Below are 18057 nucleotides of genomic sequence, written 5' to 3'. Positions count from 1 at the left end.
TTTACTCCTTACTTCGGCTTCTCATGCACAACTCATGGTACAGTTAGACCGAATTAACATGTCAAGACCGGTTCAACTCTAGGACCGGTCTAGCTCCAAAACATCTCTAGGCCAGTAACTTCAATCTTCTTTCGGACCGGACTAACTCCAAAACATTCACAAGACCGGAGTAACTTATACGTCCATTCTACTCGGCCCTTCGTACTGCGGCCCATAACAGCCCATTTACCTAGCTCGGCCCAATTTTCATATAAATTACCCTCTCAATTGCCCCTTAATTCCATCTGCGTAGCTTGATAGGGATTACCTGTCTATAAACCGGGCTAAAGTTTTAGCCTCTCCAGCCGAGCTAATACTCTAAGCCTGTAGAGCCGAGCTAGCACTAAGCCGAACTATCCTTATCCGGTCAGAACGTCGCTTCAATCACAGAAACTGACTCGCTTCCTTTTCCAGTGACACGTAGCAGGCTCCGATTGGTTGGGGGCAGCTGTCACGCCGCCCTCGTACTCTGAAAAATTTAAACAGTTCCCACCTTTCCTCTCTCTTTGCACACAACAAATCCTCTGTCCTTGAATCATTCATCTACACTATTCATCTTCTTCTCTTTCTGTGCCTCTACTTCTTCAGCTACCAAGCTCGTGCTCTTCATTGCTGCTACTGTTTCCATCTCCAGTTTCCTCTTCTTACCTTGGTAAGTTACTTAGATCTCTTTTGTGTTTGTATTTGCTTCATTCACTGTAATTTGTTTTATGTGTTTTTTGCAAAAAACAAAACACATTTCTGTTTCTACTTTTCATGGGTCTTGTATTTTCTAGAAAAAATCTTCATAAGAAAACTATGAATATCATGAAGCAACCTGTAGAACGTAGTTTTGATCCAGAAACTTGTCCCAACCAAACTAGGACACTGTTTGTGCTATATATGTAGATCAATTCAGACAATAACCGAACTAAAACTCATAGAAATAACAGTAGTTTCAGTAAGTTACCAACTCCTGATTTACTTTAGTCGAGATAAGCTCACCGAACGAAGTTTGAACCCAGTAAACTAGGAACCTCGGCCTTCAACCGAGCTGAGCCTTTGGGGCTAAGCCAGCTTTCTTAGTTTCTAAACCAAACTCAGAAAGCTGCCCCTAGAGGCTCAACCGAAGTAACAAAACCCATAGTTCAAACCGAGATAACCAACCTCATACAAAAACCGATCTCGCGAACCCTATGCTCAATCCGAGCTACCAAGCATTTTGTTGAACTGAGATACAACATCCCCCATAGGCCGAAGTAGGACTTTTTATCTTTGCTTTGATTTTGTAGCACGGTCTGCGATCTGTGCTTAACACCTTTGTTTTCCACTTTGCAGACTTAGGTTGCCCAGGCACTCTTCTGCGCGCTCAACCGAGCTACTGAGCACATTCTTCCGACCGAACTAATTTATTAATAACTTATACAATAAATGGGAAAGTATAGGTATCTAGTAGACACTCCAGGCGGCCTAGCCGAATTCAGAAAAGACTACAATATACCTGATGACGTTCACCTGATTTTAGCCGAAAAGGATGTCATTCCTTGGGGTAATGAAGGCTTTGTCCCCTTCACCCTCTTATCCATAATCGAAACCGGACTACGATTTCCAGTCCAACCTTTAATTTGCGAGTTTCTTAGGCAAACTAGACTATGCCCTACCCAACTATCCACCAATTCATACCGCATAATAATGGGAATAGCCGAACTAAACCGGCAAGCCGGTCTCAACCTTGGTCTGGCTGAAATCTTTCACCAATACTCCATTGGTTCGAAAGAAGACGGCTGGGTATACTACCTCAGAATACGCCGCCGTCGTGAGAAAATAATAAAAAATACACCGGATAAGGACTTAAATGACGACGATTTTTTTTGGGTGTCTGGGAACTTTGAGGATCATCAATCCCAGATTCCTGGCCAATGTATAAACTGGAAAAAAGGAGAACCTGGTAAATTTACTTCGGTTTTCTTGCGTGCAATTTTATATTTCGGTTTTTTAATCTTTCTGCCGGACTAACAGTTCTTCTTTCGCAGATTCTGCTCACCTTCATTCTTTATACAGCTACCCAAACCTAGCGACTTTGCGCGCCGCACTACGGTATCCAGGACGTAGTTGGGCCAAGCTGCTCAAATTCGAGCCGACCTATAGATACAACGGTCGCCGAAAAGCGAGAGTGACCGATTTTCTACTAGAGGAGGCCCCTGAACCAGACCCAACTTTGCCAGAAATTAGACTAATCCCCCTAACCGCTGAAGAAGAAATGGCTAAAAGAAACAGAGTCAGGGCCCTCTTGACCGAGACCGACAGGGCCGAAGTACCACCATCAAGTCAAACCCAAGAAACGGTGGTGGCCCTTTCTACTCAACAACCGTCCTCATCCCGCTGAACCAAGCGCGCCCGGACTACCGAAACTGAACAACGTTTGGTTGATGAAGAAGAAACTGCTCTTCCACCGAGCCCGCTACCGAGCCCCCAACTGGAGCCTTCTTACCGAACTACCACTAGCTGGGTACCAAAACTTACCTTCAACAACCGAGATATCCATAACTCTGACTCGGTTGTTGCTGATAAGGATCACCAGTTGGCCTTCAACCTGGCCAAGAGTGTGTGCCTCCCCAAAGATATGGAGCACCACCAAAAGCAACTAAACACCGAACTGAAGGCCATTCGATTTTCAACAAAATCCATGATCCTGGTAAGTAGCTCTGTCCGTTTTTCTGTCTAATTTTTTCAACTTTCACTTCAGCTCAAGGGAAGTCTATGTTTTGTCAGGCCATTCAGAAAAACAACATCACTCACAGGAAAGTGTTAGAGCTCAGGAAAACAACAAGGCAAGCCGTGGTAGAAGCCGAAGCGAAGACGGCCGAGCTAGAGGAGGCCAGAAAGCAAATGGCCGAGCTACGATCTGAGAACGGCCGACTGGCCGGACTGGTTAGTTCGGTCGAAGCAGAAAAGCAGAAGGCCGCCATTGAGCTAAAGGATAAGTATCTGCGCGAGCTGGCGAAGCTTGAAAAGAAGAAAGATACCGAGATAACCCAGCTGAAGGAGAGCGCAAAAGGAGCCGAAAAGCAAGGCTTCAAGAAGGCAGAGGATCCTTATACCCAGCAGTGCGAAGCCGCCAAGGAACTCTTCTTTAAGTACGGCTGGAGGGTAGCTGTTGAGAAGCTCGGTCACGATCCACAGACTGAGGTCTTCAACCCTCTAGCCTACTTCATACCGAACTCCCTAGTGGAGTATGCTGATGCCATTCAGCAGTAATTTCTTGAAGGCTCAGACTCTGACGAAGACTCTGCCTCTGAGGATACTCCGGTTGTCAATGTAGACCAGTCAGTTCGGCTGGAGCCCACGGTGGAAGACCTGACTATTGAACTACCAGGTGAAACCGTGGTTCCGATTGAAACCACCCTTGTGACCGAGAGCGAGCTCCCGCCTGAAACCGGTCTTCGTGTTGATACCGATGCTGCGTCTGATGCCGAAATTGATGATCTTTTCAACTGATTGTCTTTTTGCTTTTCTTTTGTTTTCAAACTTGTAACCGTGCTGTGGCCTCTCCGTTGTAGTTTTTTTGTTTAATGAAAATTTGCTTGAACTCTTACTTCGGTTGATCTGTACGTTGTACTTGTTATGATTTTTCCATGATCTTTTTACTTTCAACTGTTATCTCGGTTTTAGTTGGTCAATCTAACTACGCTTACTAGCCAACCACTCCTTGGCCGACATAATTACTTCGGCTGAGGAGTAAAAAGAGTTAAAAAGCCAGCCAGTCTACTCTTCAGCCATACCCTTACTCCGGCTGAAGAGTACAAAGAGTTGGTTAATCCCAGCGAACCACTCTTCAGCCATACCCTTACTTTGGCTGAAGAGTACAAAGAGTTGGTTTAATCCAGCCAACCACTCTTCAGCCATACCCTTACTTCGGCTGAAGAGTACAAAGAGTTGGTTTAATCCAGCCAACCACTCTTCAGCCATACCCTTACTTCGGCTGAAGAGTACAAAGAGTCACTCTTCAGCCATACCCTTACTTCGACTGAGGAGTACAAAGAGTTGGTCTAATCCAGCCAACCTCTAAGTTAGTTTTTCCAGCTAACTTAGAATGAAATGTTTGGTTATTCCGACAAAACGTCCTGCAGCCTGGATCCTTATCCTGGGCTTAGGAGGGGTGTTGGTTTATTCCAGCCAACCTCTAAGTTAATTTTTCCAGCTAACTTAGAATAAAATGTTTGGTTATTCCGACCAAACGTCCTGCAGCCTGGATCCTTATCCTGGGCTTAGGAGGGGTGTTGGTTTATTCCAGCCAACCTCTAAGTTAGTTTTTCCAGCTAACTTAGAATAAAATGTTTGTAATGTGCCTAAACTTCACTAAAGCTAACTTTTACAGAGAACAACTCATGCTGAAAAGAATTGATCGTTTTATTGAGGAAAAAGAAATTACATATGTTTGAAAAGAAGAAAGCTAAAAATAAAATAACTTGAGATTGGCCGTGTTCCATGGCCTAGGGATTGCTTTGCTGTCCTTGTCTTCTAGGTGGTATGCCCCTTTGTCTGCTAACCCAACCACTTTATAAGGACCTTCCCAGTTTGGCCCTAACTTGCCATCTCCTAGTATCAAGGTGTTTCCCATCACTTTGCGCAATACCCAATCTCTAATCTTGAATTGTCTTGGATGCACCGTTTTGTTGTATTTTCTAGATAACTCTTGTTGGTATGAGGCAATGTGAACCAGTGCTCTTTCTCTTCTTTCTTCCGTAAGGTCGAGTTCTAATGCTATGGCTTCTCCATTCAAGTCTGGATCGAAATTTTCGCTTCGAATTGTGGGGAGGCCAACTTCTAGTAGGATTACTGCTTCCATTCCGTAGGCTAAGGAGAATGGTGTCTCTCCTGTTGATCGTCGAGGTGTGGTGCGGTAAGCCCATAAAACATGAGGAAGTTCATCAGCCCACTTGCCTTTTGCCTTCTCTAACCTTTTCTTCAGTCCATTCAAGACGACTTTATTTGATGCTTTTGCCTGACCATTTGCTTGGGGATATGCCGGTGTAGAATTGTAGAACTCTATCTTGTACTCTTCACAAAAGCCTCTGAAGATTCTGCCATCGAACTGAGTGCCGTTGTCCGAGATTAGGGCTTTTGGTATGCCAAACCGAGTGATGATATTTTGCCAAACGAACTTCTTCACATCTTTTTCTTTGATTGATGCCAATGCTTCTGCTTTCACCCACTTTGTGAAGTAGTCTGTTGTTGCGAGAAAGAACTTCCTGTTTCCAGGTGCTGTGGGAAGTGGTCCTACTATGTCCAAGCCCCACATTGCGAAAGGCCATGGGCTAGTCAATGGAAGGAGTTCTCTAGCTGGTTGATGTATTTGATGTGCGAATTTCTGGCATTTCTCGCATCTCTTCACATATTTCTCCGAATCTGCCTGCATGTATGGCCACCAGTATCCTTGCGAAATGGCCCTGTAAGCTAGCGATCTTCCTCCTTGATGGCTTCCGCACACCCCTTCGTGTATTTCGAACAAGAATGCTTCCACTTTGCTGGGATGAACACACTTTAGGTAAGGTCCTGAGAATGACTTTTTGTATAATGCCAAAGATGGGGAAAGCCAAAATCGCTGCGACTTCGCTCTTACTCTGTTGGCTTCTTTTTTCTCTTTTGGTAAGATGCCGTCTTTTAAGAACAGGATGATGGGATCCATCCAAGAGGGGCCTAGTTCTGCGCAGCATACTTCTTCTGCCACTATTTCGGCATGGTGAAGTGCCGATCTGCGGGTGCGCTGAATGATTGGTCTGGCGGATGGGTGGACATTGAGTTAGTGACAGATGAAGTTTGGATCAATGCCTGGCATGTCGTACGGTGTCCAGGCGAACACTTCGATGTTAGAGGTTAAGAATTCCAAGACCTCTAATCTCTCAGTGCTGGACAGCGACGAACCGAGCAAAAAGAACTTATCCGGGTTCTTTTCATCTATTTTTACCTCTACCAAGTCCTCCACTGCTTTCTGATCCGCCGCTTTGCCAACATCTGCGAATAGCTCATTACTCTCTGGTTCTTCCACCGAATGAACATATCCTTTGGCAGCGCGGCTGCCATTTACTGTGACGAAGCATTGCTTCGACATGATCTGATCTCCATAGACTTCTTCAATTATACCGGTGTCATTGGGGAACCACATTACTTGGTGGTAGGATGATGCCACCGATCGCATGGCATGCAGCCATGTTCTGCCCAGGATGATGTTGTAAGTAGAGGGGACCTTCAATACCCAGAACTCCACTTGTTTCGTCACGCTTCCTGCTCTAACTGGAAGAATTATTTTGCCGACGGGTCATTCTGGCATGGAGTTGAATCCAATTAGGGGAGATACAGTAGGCGCCAAGTCTTTGTCTTGTAACTTTAGTTGTTTAAATGTTTCGTAGTACATGATTTCACATGAACTACCCCGGTCAATCAGAATCTGCTTGACGTCAAAATCTTTGACTCGGAGAGTGACGATCAGGGCATCATTGTGAGGGCAGTATATTCGTTCTAAGTCTTTATCTGAAAAAGACATGACGTTTGTTGCCTCTGTCTTCCCCTTTTTGGTGGCTGGTTGGGCGCTTAGCACCTCTCTTAAATGTTCAGCCTTTTTGATTGATCCTCTGAGCTCGCATACACGCTCAGGTTCAAAGACTCCATGTATTACATTGATAATGCCTTGAGGCGGGGCGTCGATTGGCATCCCATTGGGGTTATTGTCATCCTGGGTGGCTGGTTGCATTCCTCCTTCAATGTACTTATCCAAGTATCCTGCTGCCACCAATTCCTCCAGGTGTTGCCTCAATGGTGTGCAATTCTCGGTGCGGTGTCCCTTTTCTTTATGGAAGGTGCACCGTGATCTTTCGTCATAGTCCTTCTGAGCTTCTCCTAGCTTGGCTGGCCACTTGACGAAAGGCTCATATCTTATTTCGCTCAGAATCCGATATATCGGTTTTTTGAACACCGTGGTTATGGCAGTGCGGATTCTCAACCATCTTTTATTCGAGTCTTCTCTGTTATCTCGTCTGCCACGTCCGTTTCTGTTCTGACGATCTACTGCATTGACCTTTGCTGAGGTTTTCTTTTCTGGTACTGCGGTCGCATCAGATTTTGCTTTGGCACGTGCGCCATCCTTTTCTACCCTGATGTGCTGATGCACTCTTTCCATTAGGGCTTCCATGGTGAGGGGTGGCGTCATGGTGATCGAGTCCCTTAGTCTGTTCCCGACTGGAAGGCCTCTTTTATACTGTGCAATGGCGAGATTGGTGGGGCAGTCCCCAATCTGATTGAATGTCTCCCAGTAGCGACTATTGTAGGATCTTAGGGTCTCTTTATCGCCCATGTCGATGGAGAGTAGTTGGTCGATCTCCACCGGGGTTTTAGTGTTTGTTCAGAACCTTGTTACGAACGCTTCTGCCAATTGTGCCCAGGAGGCTATGCTGTCCTCTGGAAGTTTCTCGAACCAAGTCAAGCCTAGGTCGCCAAGGCTTGATGGGAAGAGTATACACATTAAGGCCTCGTTTCGCCTGTACACGGCCATGACCTGGCGAAAGTGGCTCAAGTGTGAGTAGGGGTCCGTCTTCCCTTCATATGTAGTGAATTTGGGCTGAAGGAAGCCTGATGGTAGGGGTGCGTTTTCAATCGCCGAAACAAACGGCGAAGTCTGTAGCCTTGCTAATGCCTTGTCCGTTGGTTCGTAGGCAGGGCGCGGTATTGGCATTCCAACCTCGACGCTTCCATGCGTCCGAGGAGCCAACCGTTGTAAGGCCGAAACTCTGTGTGGATCCCTTGCCCTGGCATCCTCCTTGCATCGTGCCTTTGCTTCGAGCACGGTTCGTAAGTCGGATGATCTGGGTAATTCCGTCTGTCTAGATCTGGTTTGGTGCGAATGCGAGGGCCAATACGTGCTTCCTTCAGTGTATGATCTTTCAGATCTCGTCCTCTCAAACCTGGAGTGACGAGTTCTGGAAGACTAGGATTGAGTATCGTCTGTCCTGAGGCTTCTGCTCTCCCCTTGCGAGGGTGTGGTATTCCTACTACGATTTTCTGAGTGGCGAGGGGGCGTCTTGTTTTTGCGCCCCTCTCATGTCGCCACTTCTCTTTTCTTCATCTGGTGTTTCAAGGCCTCCATGTCCGCCGCCATCTTCCTTATCAATTCATCTTGCTCTTTCACGCGGTCTTCCAGAGCTTGAGGATCGATCCTCCACCTTTGCTTGTCAGGACTTTGTGAACGAGAGTGACGGGGGCTGTTAGTCCGCCTCCCACTAGCATCCCTCCTGGAGTTATGTCGTTGGGGCTCCAAGTCCGCCATGGGAGGGATAGAAGGTAGTCCCTCACGCCTTGTGCCCCGATCTGGAGTTTGCCCGTCGATGGCGGAATGTGGCAATTCTTCATTGTGCGCCATTGTTTTGTAAAGAGAAGCTTTAGTCAAGAGGTTTTGTTCTGTCTGTAACTTCCCACAGATGGCGCCAATTGTACGGGAAAGAAATAAACCTTCTCGTATAATCCTGTTGACCAAGTCTGCGCTCCTCCGTACGACGTCGCCTTATCACCTGAAAACACAAACGTGAGCTAGCCGGCGGGTGTGTGCCGGAAACCTCTCCGATGCCTAAGTCAGCAAACTTGACAAATAGACAAAGCTCTGTGAATTCAGAAAGCAGAGTTGTGTGTTACCTCTCCCAAGGTGATGTTTGTGAGCTTTTATAGGTTTTGCGTGGCACAATCCTAGTAGGACTTCTATTCCTCTACACAGAGTCCTCCTAGGATTTAACCTCCTGAAGGATAATCCTTATCCTCCAACACCCCTCTCACTGCTTAAACGAAGTGAGATGGTTATTACCACGGCCGAACTCCATCATGACCGAAGCAATCTTGGCTATGCTGAGCCGCAGAGTAGGCCGGACTATACTTAGTTCGGTTTTTCCCTTTACTCCTTACTTTGGCTTCTCATGCACAACTCATGGTACAGTTAGACCGAATTAACATGTCAAGACCGGTTCAACTCTAGGACCGGTCTAGCTCCAAAACATCTCTAGGCCAGTAACTTCAATCTTCTTTCGGATAACTCCAAAACATTCACAAGACCAGAGCAACTTATACGTCCATTCTACTCGACCTTTCGTACTGCGGCCCATAACAGCCCATTTACGAATATTTTTCAAAATCTTCAAGAAACAACCTCTTACCAACCCTTGGTATTCCAGAGGACAAATTAAAGATGATAACCGACTAAGAGCGTGGATATATATAACGGTTAACGTTAACTTTTCCCATTCATCACATTCTCTTAAAATTACGTGGCAATCTTTCATTTGTCCACATAAGCAATCCAAAGTGACACGACAATTACCAAACTAATGGAGAAATTGCTCCATTTCTTTGAGCAATTTCCATTTCTAAATTAAAACATTCACAGATTCTACAATTAAATCAATAATAATTATTTTAGAGGGTCATAAAAAATTAATGACTTTTAAAAATGCTATGGTGTACATTTAAATTTAAGTAAATCTCAACTATTGATTTTTAAATTCTGAGTAATTTTTAAATATTTTAATATGGATTTATAACATTCATATAAATTTAAAATTTGGTAAAAAGTGAACTACACCTAAATTAATTATGATCTGTAAATATAATTTTTTAGATAATTTTTTTAAATACATAACATTGACCGATTTGGGTCTTAATTTTAGCTGGCGTAAAACAGCGGCCGCCGCGAGGGTTCTTTGGTCCAAATGTGTTATGGATTGTTAATTTGACCATTGTATTCAACTAGTTGCCATTAAATATATATCGAAACTTGTGAAGTTGTTATTTTTCACACTTATCATCAAATCGCAGATCTTTCATTTCCATACCCAAAACTCAATATGAAAACTCCTCTTCATGGTCATACCCTCCTCATCTCTCTTCACAATACTTTGTTTTTCATTTGAGAGACTTTCTATATATATATATATATATATAATACATATGTATATGTAGTTGTAGTTGTCACTTTTTCAATATCCCATTTCATCATCCTTGTTACAACAATGCAATCTCCAACTTCCGTCAACAAGTTCACCGAAATCAAACAAAAATCTCGATTTTTATCGGATAATTTCATTTGGAGTCTATGCAAAGTATTGGCTGTTTCAGGAATCCTAGTCTATTTGGTCTTCCTAACTGCTTCACACAATTCCATCTGTCCAGATTCCAACTTCTTCTTCAAATTTTCACCTTCCAAGGCCATTTACATTAATGACAACTCTCCCACTAATGTCTCCCACCTTGTTTTCGGACTCGTAAGTTCTGTCAAATCTTGGAAACCCAGAAAACCTTACATCGATTCATGGTGGCGACCCAACGTGACACGTGGCTATCTCTTCCTCGACAGAGGCAACATGGATGAGTTCCTCCCATGGCCTAAAACTTCTCCTCCTCTTCGGATCTCTGATGACTGCTCTAAGTTAGAGAAAGAATCGAAGCACGTTGCGCCAATCATGATTCGCATGGTGCTTGCGATTTTGGAGACTTATAGAGAAGGTGACGATGGAGCGAGGTGGTATATTATGGGGTTCGATGACTCCATTTTTTTTGTGGATAACTGGGTTGATGTTTTGAACAAGTATGATCATAGTAAGTATTACTATATAGGGGCTTATTCGGAGACTGTTATGTCGAATATGTGGTACTCGTTCGATCAGGCTTTTGGTGGAGGTGGATTTGCTTTGAGTTATCCTTTAGCAGCAGCTATTGTGAAAGATTTGAAAGGGTGTATTAAGAGATACCCATATGTGATTTCACATGATACAATTGTGCAGTATTGTGTCGATGAGTTGGGAGTTTCTCTTACCGTTGAGAAAGGTGTTCATCAGGTACTGCTAATTCATTCATCTCATATATATATATATATATATATATTAAAATCTTTATTACACCATCTTTGATAATTAGAAGAGAAAAGAAAAAGAATGATTTGTTGAGTATGGAGAGAAAATAATATCTTCGTTACACCATCTTTGATAATTAGAAGAGAAAAGAAAAGAAATGATTTGTTGAGTATGGGCAGAAAATAATATATATATATATATATATTATGATTTTTCTCTATTTTGTTTGGTTAACCTGAAGAGAAGAGAACAAAAACAAACAAAAAAACAAAAAAAAAAATAAACGAAAAAAAGATGGTGATTTTTCTCCAAACCTGTTTGGACATATTATGCAAATGAAAAGATAAAAATCTTTTACAGGTTATATATTAAAATAATTTTTTTATATTTTTATTTCTTCCATATCGAGGTGGATAATTTTAAGATTATGTGAAATTCGTAATCATCTCATTTTTCTACTCTTCCAATCTCTCCAATGGGAGAGATTCGAAAAGTGTGGGTTGTATGAGAAATTAATCTGTTTCCATTCTTCTCATTTCTCTCCTCCTAAGTGTATTTTCATCGCTTTATCAAATTTGCATAATATTTTGAGTAAAAATTTGATCATGAAAAATTTGATCTGATATAATATACTTCAATGATAAATTTAATTTTTTCATCAAATCTTGTTACAAGGCCGATTTTCTGGGAGGATGCTTGAGAGGATATCTGAGAGGACGTCCGGCCCAACAACCACCTACAAAATTTGATGAAAGATAAATCTTCATTGATTTGATGAAAAATTTAACTCTCCCTTAATTTAATATCGATTTGATGAAATGGCTGAAGTTGAATTTTAATGTGTTTTTCATTAAATTTGAATTGATGAAAAATTGGAGATGACCTAACTCATCAAAATAAGTAATTAACACCCAAAGCAATCATTTTTTTTTTTCTCCTCTCCAAATCACTCAACCCAAATCACTCAACCCAAATGGCTGTTAGTGGGATTGATCTAATTTTTGTTTACAATTTATGAGGCAAAATAGTTTAAATGATTTTTTTTCTTTCCTCTACCATTTTGAAGGGGAAAAAAAAGGAAGAAAATTACAAAACTTTAATTGTTAAAGTTGGTAAAGTTTCAATCATTTGATTTTTTTTTTCTTCTTGAAAACGCAGTGAATTTTAATTTTATTTAAAAAAAACAAAAAACAAAAAGTAGACATAAAAATGACACAAATAAAAAATAAAATTTGATGTATGATTTTCCTTAGTTTTGAATTATTGTATTTTCTTCTCCAGTAAACATAAAAATAACACCAAAAATAAAAAATAAAAAAGTTGATGTATAATTTTCCTTAGTTTTACATTATTTTGTATTTTCTAACCTCACGCACACTTATCATAATGCAAACTGGTAGTATATAGTTATCAACAAATTGTTTTGTTTTACTATTGTCGCATTTGATTGGCTGGTCGTCTCTGTCAATTGGAAACTTTGGGAGATACTTGCTGATTTGATGCGTTTGACTTAGTTATTTTATTCATGTACTTTGTCTCGTTGTTCATCCATAAAATTTTGTTTCTTTTGCTGGTAAAAATAAATAATAAAAGATATGAACTTTAATACTTTAATTTCGGTGACACTTTGTGATTGCACATGGACTTAATTTTTTATTTTTTATTTAGATGAGAAGGTTTTAATTGATATATAAAGATGCCTTTAACTCTTTTAAGTTTAATTCCTTTACGCTATGTTTGGATTGAGTGATTTGGAGAGAAAAGAAAAGAAATAGAGAGAGATACATTTCTCTTACTTGTTTGGATAATCTAAGTGGAAAGAAATGGAAAGAAATTGAGAGAAATGGAGAGAAACTCATTTCTCTTATAAGTCTCATTTTCAATCTTCTCAAAAGTGGAGAGATTGGGAGAAAAAAGAAATTACTATTTTCATAATACCAATTGTCCCTATAAAAATAAAAGAAATAAAATGTTTGAAAATATTAAAAGGTTATTTTGGTAATATAACATAAAATAATTTCTTTTCTTTTCTTTTAATGAAATCTAACCAAACAAGAATGAGAGAAATCATAATCATAATCTTTTTTTTTTTTATTTCTTCCTCATCCAAACAAAAATGAGAGAAATTACAATCATTTTTTTTCTTCTTTTCTCCTATTACTTAAGTAATCATTTCTTTTCTTTTCTTTTCTTTTCTCTCCTAAGTTTCCAAACACAGTGTTAATGTCACGGTAAACTAAGAGAAATTTCTTGGCCTAATTTTTATAATAAATGAATTGATATTTTATTTGAGGAATTTAGATTTTTTTTTTTTTAGTAATTAAGTTAGATGCATTGGATGATGTATTAGTCTTGGAATTTCAAGAGTCACATGGATAGGTTGACCAAGTAATAGTGTAATGCATTTTAAAGTCACATGGATGGGTTTACCGAGTAATAGTATAATGCATTTTGATGTGATAGAGATATGAATATATTTATTACAAGAGTTTGGTGCTCTATTTAAATAAAAAAAAGAAAAAATAAGTAAAATTAAAATAAAATATATTTATATTTTATTTAATTTTATATGTATTTTTTTTTAAATTTCTCTGTAAATTCCCGAAACAAACGCACTAGATGTATCTAGTGGTGTTTTGAGAAATTGGTAAAAAAATTAATTTTTTTTTTTATTTTTTTTAATTTAATTTATCTTTTTATGAATAAAAAATGTAAGATGTAATATAACTCAAAATGAATAAAAGCGTTGAAAGCTGACTTTTTTTTTTTTTTTTTAACTTTCCAAAAACCCCTATATTCCTCCCTATATTAAGAGACTTGTGATCATTGTTTGAATACATGTAAATAGAAGAAAAGGAATTGTCTGTCCTTTTCAGGAGTTTTGTACTATACATTGGGGTAGTTTATAGTCACAATTTTTTTATTTATCATATTTACACAGTGGAAAATTTTGAAACATATATAAAATTCATGTAAAAAGTTGATAAGAATGATATAGGAATATTATTATTATAAATTAATCTATCTTCATTGATATTTTATTTTGATATAATACATCTAACAATAAATCACATCATTATATATAAAAATTATGTATAAATTTTTTGTTTGTATATCATTATTCTTACACATTTTGTTGAACTTTTATTAGCGTACATGAATTCTAACATGGTATTAGAGTAATTTCTAATAGATATTATATATTTTTTTATTAAATATGTGTAGATTGATCTACTAGGAGATATATCAGGGTTTTTATCATCCCACCCACAGTCTCCTTTACTTTCCCTGCACCATTTGGATTTTGTACAACCTATATTCCCCTCCAAGGACAGTCTCCAATCTACGGACCACCTCATGAAAGCAGCAAATGTTGACCAGTCACGTTTACTGCAACAAACTGTGTGCTACCACAAAAACAGAAAATGGTCTATCTCTATCTCGTGGGGATACTCTGTCTATATTTACGATGCAATTCTCCCTCGTACCCAGTTAAAGAGACCCCTCGAGACGTTTAATGCATGGGCTAGGGATGCACAACCACCAAAATACATGTTTAACGTTAGGGGAACATGTGATTATCCTCCTGTTGTGTTCTTCTTTGAATCCATTGAGAAGTCCTCATCAGGAAACCAAATTGTCACCACCTATCTCAGATCATCACCACCTGCCTACAATTGTTCATCCAAGCCAAGTCATTCTGCAGATCATATATCCAAAATTCAGGTCTTCTCACCAACAACAAAGTTCATGGAGGTAAGTGTCAGACTTATTGTATATGATTTCTTACCAATAGTGGGTCAGCATTGTCTTTGTTACATCTATTAGTTGGAAGCACCATGTGAAATATTATGATATGATATTTTGAGACTGCTAAATAGTTATCATTTTTTATTTAATATATATATATATATATAATATGATAATTTTACAATTGGTCGGAGGGGAATAGGGAAAGGGGCTGTTGTAAAATAAATAGAGGCATCATGCTTGATAAGAGACCAATCTCCTGGTCTTAGATTAGGTATATATCAACAGGATTGGGCTTCCCTCCTATCATCTATTCGGAGTAGAGGGTCCAGTTTAGAGTAATTTGAGCCCACCTTAGGTTTATCTTGGTCATTCAAATTGCTCAATTTTTAGTGTCTTGTGAGTAGATTATTCTTATAAAAAATTTAGTTTAATCTGATATCGGTAGTCATATGTTTTATCGCTTGTCTTAAAAGAAAAAAAAAATTGATTTATTCTCAAAATCATATTTGCCATCAATTTCTTTAAAAACAAACAATCTAAATGAGTGGTTGTCAATGTTTGATCGACCTGATTTCTTATATGAATGATCTAATCGGAAGTTATTACAAATTGAGCAATTAAGAGAACGAAAATGGACTCAAAGTGAGTTCAAATTAACCTAGATTGGACCCTCCAATCCAATTAGATGACTAGGGAAAATTATTTAATAATTCCGGAATACCACGTGACTTATTTAATAATTTCTTAAAGCCCCTCAGTTACTAGACTTATTTCAAACTAGTGTATATAATGTTTAAAGTATTGTCCAACTAGTGTTCATTTAATCCAACTAGTGTCTTTTTATAATCCAATTAGTGTTTATTAGTGGGCTTTAATTAACCAATAAATCCTAACTTGCCATTTCAATTCCATGTTACACCAAGTTTGCCTATAAATTGAGCTCACCTCTCAACTTCTTTCTATGGTTCTTTCCATGTCTCTCTCTATTTGTTATATAGATCTTAGATTAAGAATGTTTGAAGTGAGAGTAAGTATTTTCATAAAGGAGGAGAGTTGTAGATTTTGTGAAACCTTACATACCTTATAGCTTAGAATTTGGAGATTCATGGAGAAAGATCGAGATTCGAGTGTTGGAGACGGAGGAGATTGATTTGAGGTAATTTGGGTGGTATACAATATGCTTCCTCTAAATCTCTTTACAAAGAGTTTATGTTAATTATTTGTAATCCTCTTGATTATTGTGATCGTTTGATAAATCCTGTGAATCATTGTCTATTGACACGTTTGAGTACTCTGGTCATTTGATAAATTCTATGAGGTTATTCTGTGTAGCTAATGTTGATTTGTCTAGCTAAATGACGTGGAAGTGCTCCGTACATGGATCGAGTAGACCTTGCCAATAGCTTGGACCAATAGCCGAGATAAGCGTTTGTGCTTGGGTGAGGTGGGCGAAGCCGGTCATTGGTCATGTACCGAGCAGGACCAGGTATTTGGTTCTGGATAAATTATCATATGTCGAGTTGACTTGTTTGTGCACAAATTGAGCAATTAAGAGAACCAAAATGGACTCAAAGTGAGTTCAAATTAACCTAGATTGGACCTTCCAATCCAATTAGATGACTAGGGGAAATTATTCAATAATCCCGGAACACCATATGACCATACTCCAAGCCAATCACTAATTACTTAGTCCCATGTTGTTCCTCCCATCTCTAACATAAATCATGGGCTCCTGCCTCTCTCTACTAATCAAAACCTTATAGAGCATCATATGTTCATATTTCAAGAATACTGAATAATTGTCATTCATTATATTATTATGAAATCCTCGTGTTTTATTTATCTAACAAATCTCTTTATTTCTCTCTCTAGATTCAAAGAAGCGAATGCGGTGACATTGAAAAAGTGGGCGCAAACATTGTAGAGATCAAATTAAGGCGTTGCAGGGATGATGAGATAATTGGTTAAATGAAATTTAGCATTATACATTTGTAAATTTTTGTTGAGCAAATTACACATGTTATTTAATGAGTTTGTTTTTTTTTTTTTTTTATGTTAATTTGGTTATTACAGTTTAACTATATCAATTTGTTTCTTTAATTTTCATATTATATCAATTTAGTCAAATTGATAACACTTTTTAAAAAATTGGACTGAAATTAAGGGATAAAATAGTTCATTCACTCTTCTTAAATTGATTGAGATTATCATCCAATTTGAAATGGTTCATTCCTTTTGAATGGACCATTTTCCCTTCAATTTTTGTTTATTTTTTCTATCTAATGTTGTCAATTAGATTAAATTTATACAAATATCAAAAATCAATGGACAAAATTGATACGATCAAAACTAAGGTAATTGATGTAAAAAGATAAATCACTAGGATCACATGTATAATTTGTTCAATTTTCTTTAATGCAACTGAAATCACTTTTGTATAAGATTATCAAATCACTAGGGGAAAACAATGAATGATTGTTGATCCATACATTAATCTACAGTTAAACTCAAATCTCATCTTATTAAAAAAATAAACAGTGTCATAAATTTGATATAATGTAATTATGTTTGATTAATATTTTAACTCAAATAACATTATACTATTTTTCTGTTAGACATTCCTTAATTAGATGGATAAAAAAATAATAGGGTTTTTTTTTTTAAGGACCCTGGTATTATGATTTTATAGCATAAAGGACACCAAATATTTTCATAATGTCTAAGGTCCCTCAATCTTGATCCAGAGAAATTTCAGTCCAGAGAAAATTGGTCCAGAGAAATTTTAGTCCAGAGAAAATTGGTCAGAGAAATTCTGGCTCAGAGAAATTTCTCTGGACCAAATTTCTCTAGATGAGTTTCTCTACTTTTCTTCTCATTCACATCCAAATCATTGTGATTCATTAGGTAAGCAACATTGTTCAACTAAATTCAACTGGAAAAATTCCACATTGTAGTATGTAAGCAACGTTAGAATGGGATAACAATGGTAACTTACCAGCACCAGAGAAATTCTGGAAAAATCTGAGTATTTCTCTGGCTTGTCAGAGATTGGAAAATACCTCTGGTTAATGGAAATCAAATGATTCCAATTTCTTGTAATGTTAACGATAAAAAACTTGAGATGTTTGTACACAAATGTAGTTACAGCTACAGTTCCAATAGATCTTTTAGTTTTGTATTTTCAACTGACACAATCTCAATGTCTTTCTTCTAGATTATTGTTCAGATGATTCATACTTGCATTTTGGTCTTTTATGACTCTTTACTCTGTTTTTTGCATCTTCAACAGCTTTGGGTTACAAATATCTGAATTTTTTTAATTAAAAAGAAATTTTTTTGAAGAGCAACATTTTTCAAGCAATGCCAGACCAACATAGAATAAATGCTCTGACATTACATA

General features: G+C 38.4%; 1 protein-coding gene across 1 annotated transcript; it reads left to right on the top strand.

Moving 5' to 3' along the window:
• Positions 1 to 9805: 9805 nt before the first annotated feature.
• LOC114311719 (uncharacterized) lies at positions 9806 to 16685 on the top strand. Its single transcript, XM_028257887.2, has 3 exons — positions 9806 to 10889; positions 14130 to 14660; positions 16530 to 16685. The coding sequence occupies exons 1-3, from the start codon at positions 10065 to 10067 to the stop codon at positions 16623 to 16625; spliced, it is 1452 nt and encodes a 483-aa protein (XP_028113688.2). The 5' UTR covers positions 9806 to 10064; the 3' UTR covers positions 16626 to 16685.
• The last annotated feature ends 1372 nt before the right edge of the window (positions 16686 to 18057 follow it).

This window comes from Camellia sinensis, chromosome 14 (genome assembly GCF_055761805.1).
Source record: "Camellia sinensis isolate YWXY chromosome 14, ASM5576180v1, whole genome shotgun sequence".
In the NCBI taxonomy this organism is placed as follows: domain Eukaryota; kingdom Viridiplantae; phylum Streptophyta; class Magnoliopsida; order Ericales; family Theaceae; genus Camellia; species Camellia sinensis.
The sequence above is the reverse complement of the archived record's forward strand: the minus strand, read 5'-3'. Positions and strand labels throughout refer to the sequence as shown.